Below are 13,153 nucleotides of genomic sequence, written 5' to 3'. Positions count from 1 at the left end.
TAGCGATGCCCTCAGGGCCCCCTTATTAAGTAGCGATGCCCTCAGGGCCCCCTTATTAAGTAGCGATGCCCTCAGGGCCCCCTTATTAAGTAGCGATGCCCTCAGGGCCCCCTTATTAAGTAGCGATGCCCTCAGGGCCCCCTTATTAAGTAGCGATGCCCTCAGGGCCCCCTTATTAAGTAGCGATGCCCTCAGGGCCCCCTTATTAAGTAGCGATGCCCTCAGGGCCCCCTTATTAAGTAGCGATGCCCTCAGGGCCCCCTTATTAAGTAGCGATGCCCTCAGGGCCCCCTTATTAAGTAGCGATGCCCTCAGGGCCCCCTTATTAAGTAGCGATGCCCTCAGGGCCCCCTTATTAAGTAGCGATGCCCTCAGGGCCCCCTTATTAAGTAGCGATGCCCTCAGGGCCCCCTTATTAAGTAGCGATGCCCTCAGGGCCCCCTTATTAAGTAGCGATGCCCTCAGGGCCCCCTTATTAAGTAGCGATGCCCTCAGGGCCCCCTTATTAAGTAGCGATGCCCTCAGGGCCCCCTTATTAAGTAGCGATGCCCTCAGGGCCCCCTTATTAAGTAGCGATGCCCTCAGGGCCCCCTTATTAAGTAGCGATGCCCTCAGGGCCCCCTTATTAAGTAGCGATGCCCTCAGGGCCCCCTTATTAAGTAGCGATGCCCTCAGGGCCCCCTTATTAAGTAGCGATGCCCTCAGGGCCCCCTTATTAAGTAGCGATGCCCTCAGGGCCCCCTTATTAAGTAGCGATGCCCTCAGGGCCCCCTTATTAAGTAGCGATGCCCTCAGGGCCCCCTTATTAAGTAGCGATGCCCTCAGGGCCCCCTTATTAAGTAGCGATGCCCTCAGGGCCCCCTTATTAAGTAGCGATGCCCTCAGGGCCCCCTTATTAAGTAGCGATGCCCTCAGGGCCCCCTTATTAAGTAGCGATGCCCTCAGGGCCCCCTTATTAAGTAGCGATGCCCTCAGGGCCCCCTTATTAAGTAGCGATGCCCTCAGGGCCCCCTTATTAAGTAGCGATGCCCTCAGGGCCCCCTTATTAAGTAGCGATGCCCTCAGGGCCCCCTTATTAAGTAGCGATGCCCTCAGGGCCCCCTTATTAAGTAGCGATGCCCTCAGGGCCCCCTTATTAAGTAGCGATGCCCTCAGGGCCCCCTTATTAAGTAGCGATGCCCTCAGGGCCCCCTTATTAAGTAGCGATGCCCTCAGGGCCCCCTTATTAAGTAGCGATGCCCTCAGGGCCCCCTTATTAAGTAGCGATGCCCTCAGGGCCCCCTTATTAAGTAGCGATGCCCTCAGGGCCCCCTTATTAAGTAGCGATGCCCTCAGGGCCCCCTTATTAAGTAGCGATGCCCTCAGGCCCCCTTATTAAGTAGCGATGCCCTCAGGGCCCCCTATTAAGTAGCCTAAGTACTCAGGGAACCCCTGGGCCCTTTTAAGTGGATGCCTCGCCTACGCCCTCAGGGCACCTTATTAATAGCGATGCCCTCAGGGCCTCCGGGCCCCTTATTAAGTAGCGATGCCCTCTAGGGCCCCCTATTATGTAGCGATGCCCTCAGGGCCCCTCAGGGCCCCCTTATTAAGTAGCGATGCCCTCAGGGCCCCCTTATTAAGTAGCGATGCCCTCAGGGCCCCCTTATTAAGTAGCGATGCCCTCAGGGCCCCCTTATTAAGTAGCGATGCCCTCAGGGCCCCCTTATTAAGTAGCGATGCCCTCAGGGCCCCCTTATTAAGTAGCGATGCCCTCAGGGCCCCCTTATTAAGTAGCGATGCCCTCAGGGCCCCCTTATTAAGTAGCGATGCCCTCAGGGCCCCCTTATTAAGTAGCGATGCCCTCAGGGCCCCCTTATTAAGTAGCGATGCCCTCAGGGCCCCCTTATTAAGTAGCGATGCCCTCAGGGCCCCCTTATTAAGTAGCGATGCCCTCAGGGCCCCCTTATTAAGTAGCGATGCCCTCAGGGCCCCCTTATTAAGTAGCGATGCCCTCAGGGCCCCCTTATTAAGTAGCGATGCCCTCAGGGCCCCCTTATTAAGTAGCGATGCCCTCAGGGCCCCCTTATTAAGTAGCGATGCCCTCAGGGCCCCCTTATTAAGTAGCGATGCCCTCAGGGCCCCCTTATTAAGTAGCGATGCCCTCAGGGCCCCCTTATTAAGTAGCGATGCCCTCAGGGCCCCCTTATTAAGTAGCGATGCCCTCAGGGCCCCCTTATTAAGTAGCGATGCCCTCAGGGCCCCCTTATTAAGTAGCGATGCCCTCAGGGCCCCCTTATTAAGTAGCGATGCCCTCAGGGCCCCCTTATTAAGTAGCGATGCCCTCAGGGCCCCCTTATTAAGTAGCGATGCCCTCAGGGCCCCCTTATTAAGTAGCGATGCCCTCAGGGCCCCCTTATTAAGTAGCGATGCCCTCAGGGCCCCCTTATTAAGTAGCGATGCCCTCAGGGCCCCCTTATTAAGTAGCGATGCCCTCAGGGCCCCCTTATTAAGTAGCGATGCCCTCAGGGCCCCCTTATTAAGTAGCGATGCCCTCAGGGCCCCCTTATTAAGTAGCGATGCCCTCAGGGCCCCCTTATTAAGTAGCGATGCCCTCAGGGCCCCCTTATTAAGTAGCGATGCCCTCAGGGCCCCCTTATTAAGTAGCGATGCCCTCAGGGCCCCCTTATTAAGTAGCGATGCCCTCAGGGCCCCCTTATTAAGTAGCGATGCCCTCAGGGCCCCCTTATTAAGTAGCGATGCCCTCAGGGCCCCCTTATTAAGTAGCGATGCCCTCAGGGCCCCCTTATTAAGTAGCGATGCCCTCAGGGCCCCCTTATTAAGTAGCGATGCCCTCAGGGCCCCCTTATTAAGTAGCGATGCCCTCAGGGCCCCCTTATTAAGTAGCGATGCCCTCAGGGCCCCCTTATTAAGTAGCGATGCCCTCAGGGCCCCCTTATTAAGTAGCGATGCCCTCAGGGCCCCCTTATTAAGTAGCGATGCCCTCAGGGCCCCCTTATTAAGTAGCGATGCCCTCAGGGCCCCCTTATTAAGTAGCGATGCCCTCAGGGCCCCCTTATTAAGTAGCGATGCCCTCAGGGCCCCCTTATTAAGTAGCGATGCCCTCAGGGCCCCCTTATTAAGTAGCGATGCCCTCAGGGCCCCCTTATTAAGTAGCGATGCCCTCAGGGCCCCCTTATTAAGTAGCGATGCCCTCAGGGCCCCCTTATTAAGTAGCGATGCCCTCAGGGCCCCCTTATTAAGTAGCGATGCCCTCAGGGCCCCCTTATTAAGTAGCGATGCCCTCAGGGCCCCCTTATTAAGTAGCGATGCCCTCAGGGCCCCCTTATTAAGTAGCGATGCCCTCAGGGCCCCCTTATTAAGTAGCGATGCCCTCAGGGCCCCCTTATTAAGTAGCGATGCCCTCAGGGCCCCCTTATTAAGTAGCGATGCCCTCAGGGCCCCCTTATTAAGTAGCGATGCCCTCAGGGCCCCCTTATTAAGTAGCGATGCCCTCAGGGCCCCCTTATTAAGTAGCGATGCCCTCAGGGCCCCCTTATTAAGTAGCGATGCCCTCAGGGCCCCCTTATTAAGTAGCGATGCCCTCAGTGCCCCCTTATTAAGTAGCGATGCCCTCAGGGCCCCCTTATTAAGTAGCGATGCCCTCAGTGCCCCCTTATTAAGTAGCGATGCCCTCAGTGCCCCCTTATTAAGTAGCGATGCCCTCAGTGCCCCCTTATTAAGTAGCGATGTCCTCAGTGCCCCCTTATTAAGTAGCGATGTCCTCAGTGCCCCCTTATTAAGTAGCGATGTCCTCAGTGCCCCCTTATTAAGTAGCGATGTCCTCAGTGCCCCCTTATTAAGTAGCGATGTCCTCAGTGCCCACTTATTAAGTAGCGATGTCCTCAGTGCCCCCTTATTAAGTAGCGATGTCCTCAGTGCCCCCTTATTAAGTAGCGATGTCCTCAGTGCCCCCTTATTAAGTAGCGATGTCCTCAGTGCCCCCTTATTAAGTAGCGATGTCCTCAGTGCCCCCTTATTAAGTAGCGATGTCCTCAGTGCCCCCTTATTAAGTAGTGAAGTCCTCAGTGCCCCCTTATTAAGTAGTGAAGTCCTCAGTGCCCCCTTATTAAGTAGCGATGTCCTCAGTGCCCCCTTATTAAGTAGTGATGTCCTCAGTGATGCCTCCTGATGTATAAAGTAATAATTTTGTGAGTAACCCCTTAAAATGCAATAATTTGCCCTGTTGCCCCCTCATAAAAGTAGCAATGTCCCAAGTGCCCCCTTAGGAAGTAATTGTGCCCCAGGCCCCCCTATGGATGCTGATACTTGCCCGAGGAGACGTTTGCGAGCCACTGGTGGCCCCCAGTATAATCAGTGGTAGCAAAAAAATAGCAATTGACTATAACCCCGAAGGCGTCATCTCTGCATCAGGTGTGAGGTCGGGGATCTACGGGGTCAGAGTCCACCGATCTGTGTCAGCAGCGATAGAGCAACGCGGGACAGTGGCCGGACGATATATATATATATATATACACACCAGGCAGAGGTATATACAGGGGGGAATATATACAACACCTGCTATGCAAGTGTGTAACTATATATTAAATATCCATACACACATCACAAGCCATCTGCCTGTCACCTCCCGTGACTCCATCTCAGGGGCAGGACGCTGATCTGGCTGCACCTCCCCCAGCACAGCGCACTGCATGAGACTGCCCACCCTGCACCGCCGGCCCCCCAAACCTCACAGCTCTGCCCCCCTTCTCCAGCCCGAGCCCTCCTTACCCCAGCCCGAGCCCTCCTGCCGCAGAGGACAGCGCACAGCCGGCCACAACCTGTCACCGCCCGGAGACTACTACTCCCACAATGCACCGGCTCTTGAGTTAGAATCCAGATGGTGCCTGACAGCGCCCCCCTGTGGTCAGGATGAATGATGAGGTGTACAGGGAAAGAATGCTATCGTGTGTGATACTGTCTGTATGTATCTAATCTTATCCTGTGTGATACTGTCTGCTGAGCTGTGTATCTAATCCTACCCTGTGTAATACTGTCTCCTGAGCTGTGTATCTAATAATATCCTGTGTGATACTGTCTGCTGAGACGTGTATCTAATCCTATCCTGTGTGATACTGTCTGTATGTATCTAATCCTATCCTGTGTGATACTGTCTCCTGAGCTGTGTATCCAATCCTATCCTGTGTGATACTGGCTGCTGAGCTGTGTATCTAATCCTATCCTGTGTGATACTGTCTGCTGAGCCGTGTATCTAATCCTATCCTGTGTGATACTGTCTGCTGAGCTCTGTATCTAATCCTATCCTGTGTGATACTGTCTGCTGAGCCGTGTATCTAATCCTATCCTGTGTGATACTGGCTGCTGAGCTGTGTATCTAATCCTATCCTGTGTGATAATGTCTGCTGAGCTGTGTATCTAATCCTATCCTGTGTGATACTGGCTGCTGAGCTGTGTATCTAATCCTATCCTGTGTGATACAGTCTGCTGAGCCGTGTATCTAATCCTATCATGTGATACTGTCTGCTGAGCTGTGTATCTAATCCTATCCTGTGTGATACTGACTGCTGAGCTGTGTATCTAATCCTATCCTGTGTGATACTGTCTGCTGAGCTGTGTATCTAATCCTATCCTGTGTGATACTGTCTGCTGAGCTGTGTATCTAATCCTATCCTGTGTGATACTGTCTACTGAGCCGTGTATCTAATCCTATCCTGTGTGATACTGTCTGCTGAGCTGTGTATCTAATCCTATCCTGTGTGATACTGACTGCTGAGCCGTGTATCTAATCCTATCCTGTGTGATACTGTCTGCTGAGCTGTGTATCTAATCCTATCCTGTGTGATACTGTCTGCTGAGCTGTGTATCTAATCCTGTCCTGTGTGATACTGTCTGCTGAGCTGTGTATCTAATCCTATCCTGTGTGATACTTTCTGCTGAGCCGTGAATCTAATCCTATCCTGTGTGATACTGTCTGCTGAGCCATGTATCTAATCCTATCCTGTGTGATACTGTCTGCTGAGCTGTGTATCTAATTCTATCCTGTGTGATACTGTGCTGAGCCGTGTATCTAATCCTGTCCTGTGTGATACTGTCTGCTGAGCCGTGTATCTAATCCTCTCCTGTGTGTTACTGTCTGCTGAGCCGTGTATCTAATCCTCTCCTGTGTGATACTGGCTGCTGAGCCGTGTATCTAATCCTATCCTGTGTGATACTGTCTGCTGAGCTGTGTATCTAATCCTATCCTGTGTGATACTGTCTGCTGAGCCATGTATCTAATCCTATCCTATGTGATACTGCCTGCCATGCCTCGGTATCTAAGCCTCTCATGTGTGATCCTGTCCTGTGTGATACTGGCTGCTGAGCTGTGTATCTAATCCTATCATGTGTGATACTGTCTGCTGAGCTGTGTATCTAATCTTATCCTGTGTGATACTGTGTGCTGAGCTGTGTATATAATCCTATCCTGTGTGATACTGTGTGCTGAGCTGTGTATCTAATCCTATCCTGTGTGATACTGGCTGCTGAGCTGTGTATCTAATCCTGCCCTGTGTGATACTGTCTGCTGAGCTGTGTATCTAATCCTATCCTGTGTGATACTGTCTGCTGAGCTGTGTATCTAATTCTATCCTGTGTGATACTGGCTGCTGAGCCGTGTATCTAATCCTGTCCTGTGTGATACTGGCTGCTGAGCTGTGTATCTAATCCTATCCTGTGTGATACTGTCTGCTGAGCTGTGTATCTAATCCTATCCTGTGTGATACTGGCTGCTGAGCTGTGTATTTAATCCTATCCTGTGTGTTACTGTCTGCTGAGCCGTGTATCTAATCCTCTCCTGTGTGATACTGGCTGCTGAGCCGTGTATCTAATCCTATCCTGTGTGATACTGTCTGCTGAGCTGTGTATTTAATCCTATCCTGTGTGATACTGCCTGCTGAGCCATGTATCTAATCCTATCCTATGTGATACTGCCTGCCATGCCTCGGTATCTAAGCCTCTCATGTGTGATCCTGTCCTGTGTGATACTGTCTGCTGAGCTGTGTATCTAATCCTATCATGTGTGATACTGTCTGCTGAGCTGTGTATCTAATCTTATCCTGTGTGATACTGTGTGCTGAGCTGTGTATATAATCCTATCCTGTGTGATACTGTGTGCTGAGCTGTGTATCTAATCCTATCCTGTGTGATACTGGCTGCTGAGCTGTGTATCTAATCCTGCCCTGTGTGATACTGTCTGCTGAGCTGTGTATCTAATCCTATCCTGTGTGATACTGTCTGCTGAGCCGTGTGTATCTAATCCTATCCTGTGTGATACTGTCTGCTGAGCCGTGTGTATCTAATCCTATCCTGTGTGATACTGGCTGCTGAGCTGTGTATCTAATCCTATCCTGTGTGATACTGGCTGCTGAGCTGTGTATCTAATCCTATCCTGTGTGATACTGTCTGCTGAGCCGTGTGTATCTAATCCTATCCTGTGTGATACTGGCTGCTGAGCTGTGTATCTAATTCTATCCTGTGTGATACTGGCTGCTGAGCTGTGTATCTAATCCTATCCTGTGTGATACTATCTGCTGAGCTGTGTATCTAATCCTATCCTGTGTGATACTGTCTGCTGAGCCGTGTGTATCTAATCCTATCCTGTGTGATACTGGCTGCTGAGCTGTGTATCTAATTCTATCCTGTGTGATACTGGCTGCTGAGCTGTGTATCTAATCCTATCCCGTGTGATACGGTCTCCTGAGCTGTGTATCCAATCCTATCCTGTGTGATACTGGCTGCTGAGCTGTGTATCTAATCCTATCCTGTATGATACTGTCTGCTGAGCCGTGTATCTAATCCTATCCTGTGTGATACTGTCTGCTGAGCCGTGTATCTAATCCTATCCTATGTGATACTGTCTGCTGAGCCATGTATCTAATCTTATCCTATGTGATACTGCCTGCCATGCCTCGGTATCTAAGCCTCTCATGTGTGATCCTGTCCTGTGTGATACTGTGTGCTGAGCTGTGTATCTAATCCTATCCTGTGTGATACTGGCTGCTGAGCTGTGTATCTAATCCTATCCTGTGTGATACTGGCTGCTGAGCTGTGTATCTAATCTTATCCTGTGTGATACTGGCTGCTGAGCTGTGTATCTAATCCTATCCTGTGTGATACTGTCTCCTGAGCTGTGTATCTAATCCTGCCCTGTGTGATACTGTCTGTTGAGCTGTGTATCTAATCTTCTCCTGTGTGATACCGTCTGCTGAGCCGTGTATCTAATCCTCTCCTGTGTGATACTGTCTGCTGAGCTGTGTATCTAATCCTATCCTGTGTGATACTGTCTGCTGAGCTGTGTATCTAATCCTATCCTGTGTGATACTGTCTGCTGAGCCGTGTATCTAATCCTATCCTGTGTGATACTGTCTGCTGAGCTGTGTATCTAATCCTATCCTGTGTGATACTGTTTACTGAGCTGTGTATCTAATCCTATCCTGTGTGATACTGTCTGCTGAGCCATGTGTATCTAATCCTATCCTGTGTGATACTGTCTGCTGAGCCATGTGTATCTAATCCTATCCTGTGTGATACTGTCTGCTGAGCCGTGTGTATCTAATCCTATCCTGTGTGATACTGGCTGCTGAGCTGTGTATCTAATTCTATCCTGTGTGATACTGTCTGCTGAGCTGTGTATCTAATCCTATCCTGTGTGATACTGTCTGCTGAGCTGTGTATCTAATCCTATCCTGTGTGATACTGGCTGCTGAGCTGTGTATCGAATCCTATCCTGTGTGATACTGTCTGCTGAGCTGTGTATCTAATCCTATCCTGTGTGATACTGGCTGCTGAGCTGTGTATCTAATTCTATCCTGTGTGATACTGGCTGCTGAGCTGTGTATCTAATTCTATCCTGTGTGATACTGGCTGCTGAGCTGTGTATCTAATCCTGTCCTGTGTGATACTGTCTGCTAAGCCGTGTATCTAATCCTGTCCTGTGTGATACTGTCTGCTAAGCCGTGTATCTAATCCTATCCCGTGTGATACTGTCTGCTGAGCTGTGTATCTAATCATATCCTGTGTGATACTGTCTGCTGAGCCATGTATCTAATCCTATCCTATGTGATACTGCCTGCCATGCCTCGGTATCTAAGCCTCTCATGTGTGATCCTATCCTGTGTGATACTGTCTGCTGAGCTGTGTATCTAATCTTATCCTGTGTGATACTGGCTGCTGAGCTGTGTATCTAATCCTATCCTGTGTGATACTGTCTGCTGAACTGTGTATCTAATCCTATCCTGTGTGATACTGTGCTGAGCCGTGTGTATCTAATCCTATCCTGTGTGATACTGGCTGCTGAGCTGTGTATCTAATTCTATCCTGTGTGATACTGGCTGCTGAGCTGTGTATCTAATCCTATCCTGTGTGATACTGTCTGCTGAGCCATGTATCTAATCCTATCCTGTGTGATACTGTCTGCTTAGCCATGTATCTAATCCTATCCTGTGTGATACTGTCTGCTGAGCCATGTATCTAATCCTATCCTGTGTGATACTGTCTGCTGAGCTGTGTATCTAATCCTATCCTGTGTGATACTGTCTGCTGAGCCATGTATCTAATCCTATCGTGTGTGATACTGTCTGCTGAGCTGTGTATCTAATCCTATCCTGTGTGATACTGGCTGCTGAGCTGTGTATCTAATCCTATCCTGTGTGATACTGTGTGCTGAGCCGTGTATCTAATCCTCTCCTGTGTGATACTATCTGCTGAGCTGTGTATCTAATCCTATCCTGTGTGATACTGTCTGCTGAGCCGTGTGTATCTAATCCTATCCTGTGTGATACTGGCTGCTGAGCTGTGTATCTAATTCTATCCTGTGTGATACTGGCTGCTGAGCTGTGTATCTAATCCTATCCCGTGTGATACGGTCTCCTGAGCTGTGTATCCAATCCTATCCTGTGTGATACTGGCTGCTGAGCTGTGTATCTAATCCTATCCTGTATGATACTGTCTGCTGAGCCGTGTATCTAATCCTATCCTGTGTGATACTGTCTGCTGAGCCGTGTATCTAATCCTATCCTATGTGATACTGTCTGCTGAGCCATGTATCTAATCTTATCCTATGTGATACTGCCTGCCATGCCTCGGTATCTAAGCCTCTCATGTGTGATCCTGTCCTGTGTGATACTGTGTGCTGAGCTGTGTATCTAATCCTATCCTGTGTGATACTGGCTGCTGAGCCATGTATCTAATCTTATCCTATGTGATACTGCCTGCCATGCCTCGGTATCTAAGCCTCTCATGTGTGATCCTGTCCTGTGTGATACTGTGTGCTGAGCAGTGTATCTAATCCTATCCTGTGTGATACTGTCTGCTGAGCTGTGTATCTAATCCTATCCTGTGTGATACTGGCTGCTGAGCTGTGTATCTAATCTTATCCTGTGTGATACTGGCTGCTGAGCTGTGTATCTAATCCTATCCTGTGTGATACTGTCTCCTGAGCTGTGTATCTAATCCTGCCCTGTGTGATACTGTCTGCTGAGCTGTGTATCTAATCTTCTCCTGTGTGATACCGTCTGCTGAGCCGTGTATCTAATCCTCTCCTGTGTGATACTGTCTGCTGAGCTGTGTATCTAATCCTATCCTGTGTGATACTGTCTGCTGAGCTGTGTATCTAATCCTATCCTGTGTGATACTGTCTGCTGAGCTGTGTATCTAATCCTATCCTGTGTGATACTGTCTGCTGAGCTGTGTATCTAATCCTATCCTGTGTGATACTGTTTACTGAGCTGTGTATCTAATACTATCCTGTGTGATACTGTCTGCTGAGCCATGTGTATCTAATCCTATCCTGTGTGATACTGTCTGCTGAGCCATGTGTATCTAATCCTATCCTGTGTGATACTGTCTGCTGAGCCGTGTGTATCTAATTCTATCCTGTGTGATACTGGCTGCTGAGCTGTGTATCTAATTCTATCCTGTGTGATACTGGCTGCTGAGCTGTGTATCGAATCCTATCCTGTGTGATACTGGCTGCTGAGCTGTGTATCTAATTCTATCCTGTGTGATACTGGCTGCTGAGCTGTGTATCGAATCCTATCCTGTGTGATACTGGCTGCTGAGCCGTGTATCTAATCCTCTCCTGTGTGATACTGTCTGCTGAGCTGTGTATCTAATCCTATCCTGTGTGATACTGGCTGATGAGCTGTGTATCTAATTCTATCCTGTGTGATACTGGCTGCTGAGCTGTGTATCTAATTCTATCCTGTGTGATACTGGCTGCTGAGCTGTGTATCTAATCCTGTCCTGTGTGATACTGTCTGCTAAGCCGTGTATCTAATCCTGTCCTGTGTGATACTGTCTGCTAAGCCGTGTATCTAATCCTATCCCGTGTGACACTGTCTGCTGAGCTGTGTATCGAATCCTATCCTGTGTGATACTGTCTGCTGAGCCATGTATCTAATCCTATCCTATGTGATACTGCCTGCCATGCCTCGGTATCTAAGCCTCTCATGTGTGATCCTGTCCTGTGTGATACTGTCTGCTGAACTGTGTATCTAATCCTATCCTGTGTGATACTGTGCTGAGCCGTGTGTATCTAATCCTATCCTGTGTGATACTGGCTGCTGAGCTGTGTATCTAATTCTATCCTGTGTGATACTGGCTGCTGAGCTGTGTATCGAATCCTATCCTGTGTGATACTGTCTGCTGAGCCATGTATCTAATCCTATCCTGTGTGATACTGTCTGCTTAGCCATGTATCTAATCCTATCCTGTGTGATACTGTCTGCTGAGCCATGTATCTAATCCTATCCTGTGTGATACTGTCTGCTGAGCTGTGTATCTAATCCTATCCTGTGTGATACTGTCTGCTGAGCCATGTATCTAATCCTATCCTGTGTGATACTGTCTGCTGAGCTGTGTATCTAATCCTATCCTGTGTGATACTGGCTGCTGAGCTGTGTATCTAATCCTATCCTGTGTGATACTGTCTGCTGATCTGGGTATCTAATCCTATCCTGTGTGATACTGTCTGCTGAGCTGTGTATCTAATCCTATCCTGTGTGATACTGACTGCTGAGCTGTGTATCTAATCCTATCCTATGTGATACTGTCTGCTGAGCTGTGTATCTAATCCTATCCTGTGTGATACTGTCTGCTGAGCTGTGTATCTAATCCTATCCTGTGTGATACTGTCTGCTGAGCTGTGTATCTAATCTTATCCTATGTGATACTGCCTGCTGAGCCGTGTATCTAATCCTATCCTGTGTGATACTGTCTGCTGAGCTGTGTATCTAATCCTATCCTGTGTGATACTGGCTGCTGAGCTGTGTATCTAATCCTATCCTGTGTGATACTGTCTGCTGATCTGGGTATCTAATCCTATCCTGTGTGATACTGTCTGCTGAGCTGTGTATCTAATCCTATCCTGTGTGATACTGACTGCTGAGCTGTGTATCTAATCCTATCCTATGTGATACTGTCTGCTGAGCTGTGTATCTAATCCTATCCTGTGTGATACTGTCTGCTGAGCCATGTATCTAATCTTATCCTATGTGATACTGCCTGCTGAGCCGTGTATCTAATCCTATCCTGTGTGATACTGTCTGCTGAGCTGTGTATCTAATCCTATCCTGTGTGATACTGTCTGCTGAGCTGTGTATCTAATCCTATCCTGTGTGATACTGTCTGCTGAGCTGTGTATCTAATCCTATCCTGTGTGATACTGTCTGCTGAGCTGTGTATCTAATCCTACCCTGTGTAATACTGTCTCCTGAGCTGGGTATCTAATCCTGCCCTGTGTGATACTGTCTGCTGAGCTGTGTATCTAATCCTATCCTGTGTGATACTGACTGCTGAGCCGTGTATCTAATCCTATCCTGTGTGATACTGACTGCTGAGCCGTGTATCTAATCCTATCCTGTGTGATACTGTCTGCTGAGCTGTGTATCTAATCCTATCCTGTGTGATACTGACTGCTGAGCCGTGTATCTAATCCTCTCCTGTGTGATACTGGCTGCTGAGCTGTGTATCTAATTCTATCCTGTGTGATACTGTCTGCTGAGTTGTGTATCTAATCCTATCCTGTGTGATACTTAATGCTGAGCTGTGTATCTAATCCTATCCTGTGTGATACTGTCTGCTGAGCCGTGTATCTAATCCTATCCTGTGTGATACTGAC

General features: G+C 49.0%; 1 protein-coding gene across 3 annotated transcripts in view; it reads right to left on the bottom strand.

Moving 5' to 3' along the window:
• Positions 1-4,880, bottom strand: part of NUDT19 (nudix hydrolase 19) — a 30,024-nt gene extending 25,144 nt beyond the window's left edge. Inside the window, exon 1 of one of the 3 annotated variants that reach the window (XM_073659749.1) lies at positions 4,768-4,880. Coding sequence is in view for 1 of the 3 variants with exons in the window: in XM_073659748.1 (XP_073515849.1) it covers positions 4,599-4,610 (12 nt within the window). In the remaining 2 variants the exon portion in view is untranslated. Of the gene's footprint in view, positions 1-4,309; positions 4,457-4,598; positions 4,705-4,767 lie in introns of those variants that run through there. The other 2 variants (XM_073659748.1, XM_073659750.1) reach the window with 2 other exon arrangements.
• Between the last annotated feature and the right edge of the window lie 8,273 nt (positions 4,881-13,153).

This window comes from Phyllobates terribilis, unplaced genomic scaffold, assembly GCF_046119375.1.
Source record: "Phyllobates terribilis strain yellow unplaced genomic scaffold, ASM4611937v1 Scaffold_14__1_contigs__length_39327217, whole genome shotgun sequence".
NCBI lineage: Eukaryota > Metazoa > Chordata > Amphibia > Anura > Dendrobatidae > Phyllobates > Phyllobates terribilis.
Note: the sequence above shows the minus strand (reverse complement) of the source record. Positions and strands in the feature narration are given on the sequence as shown.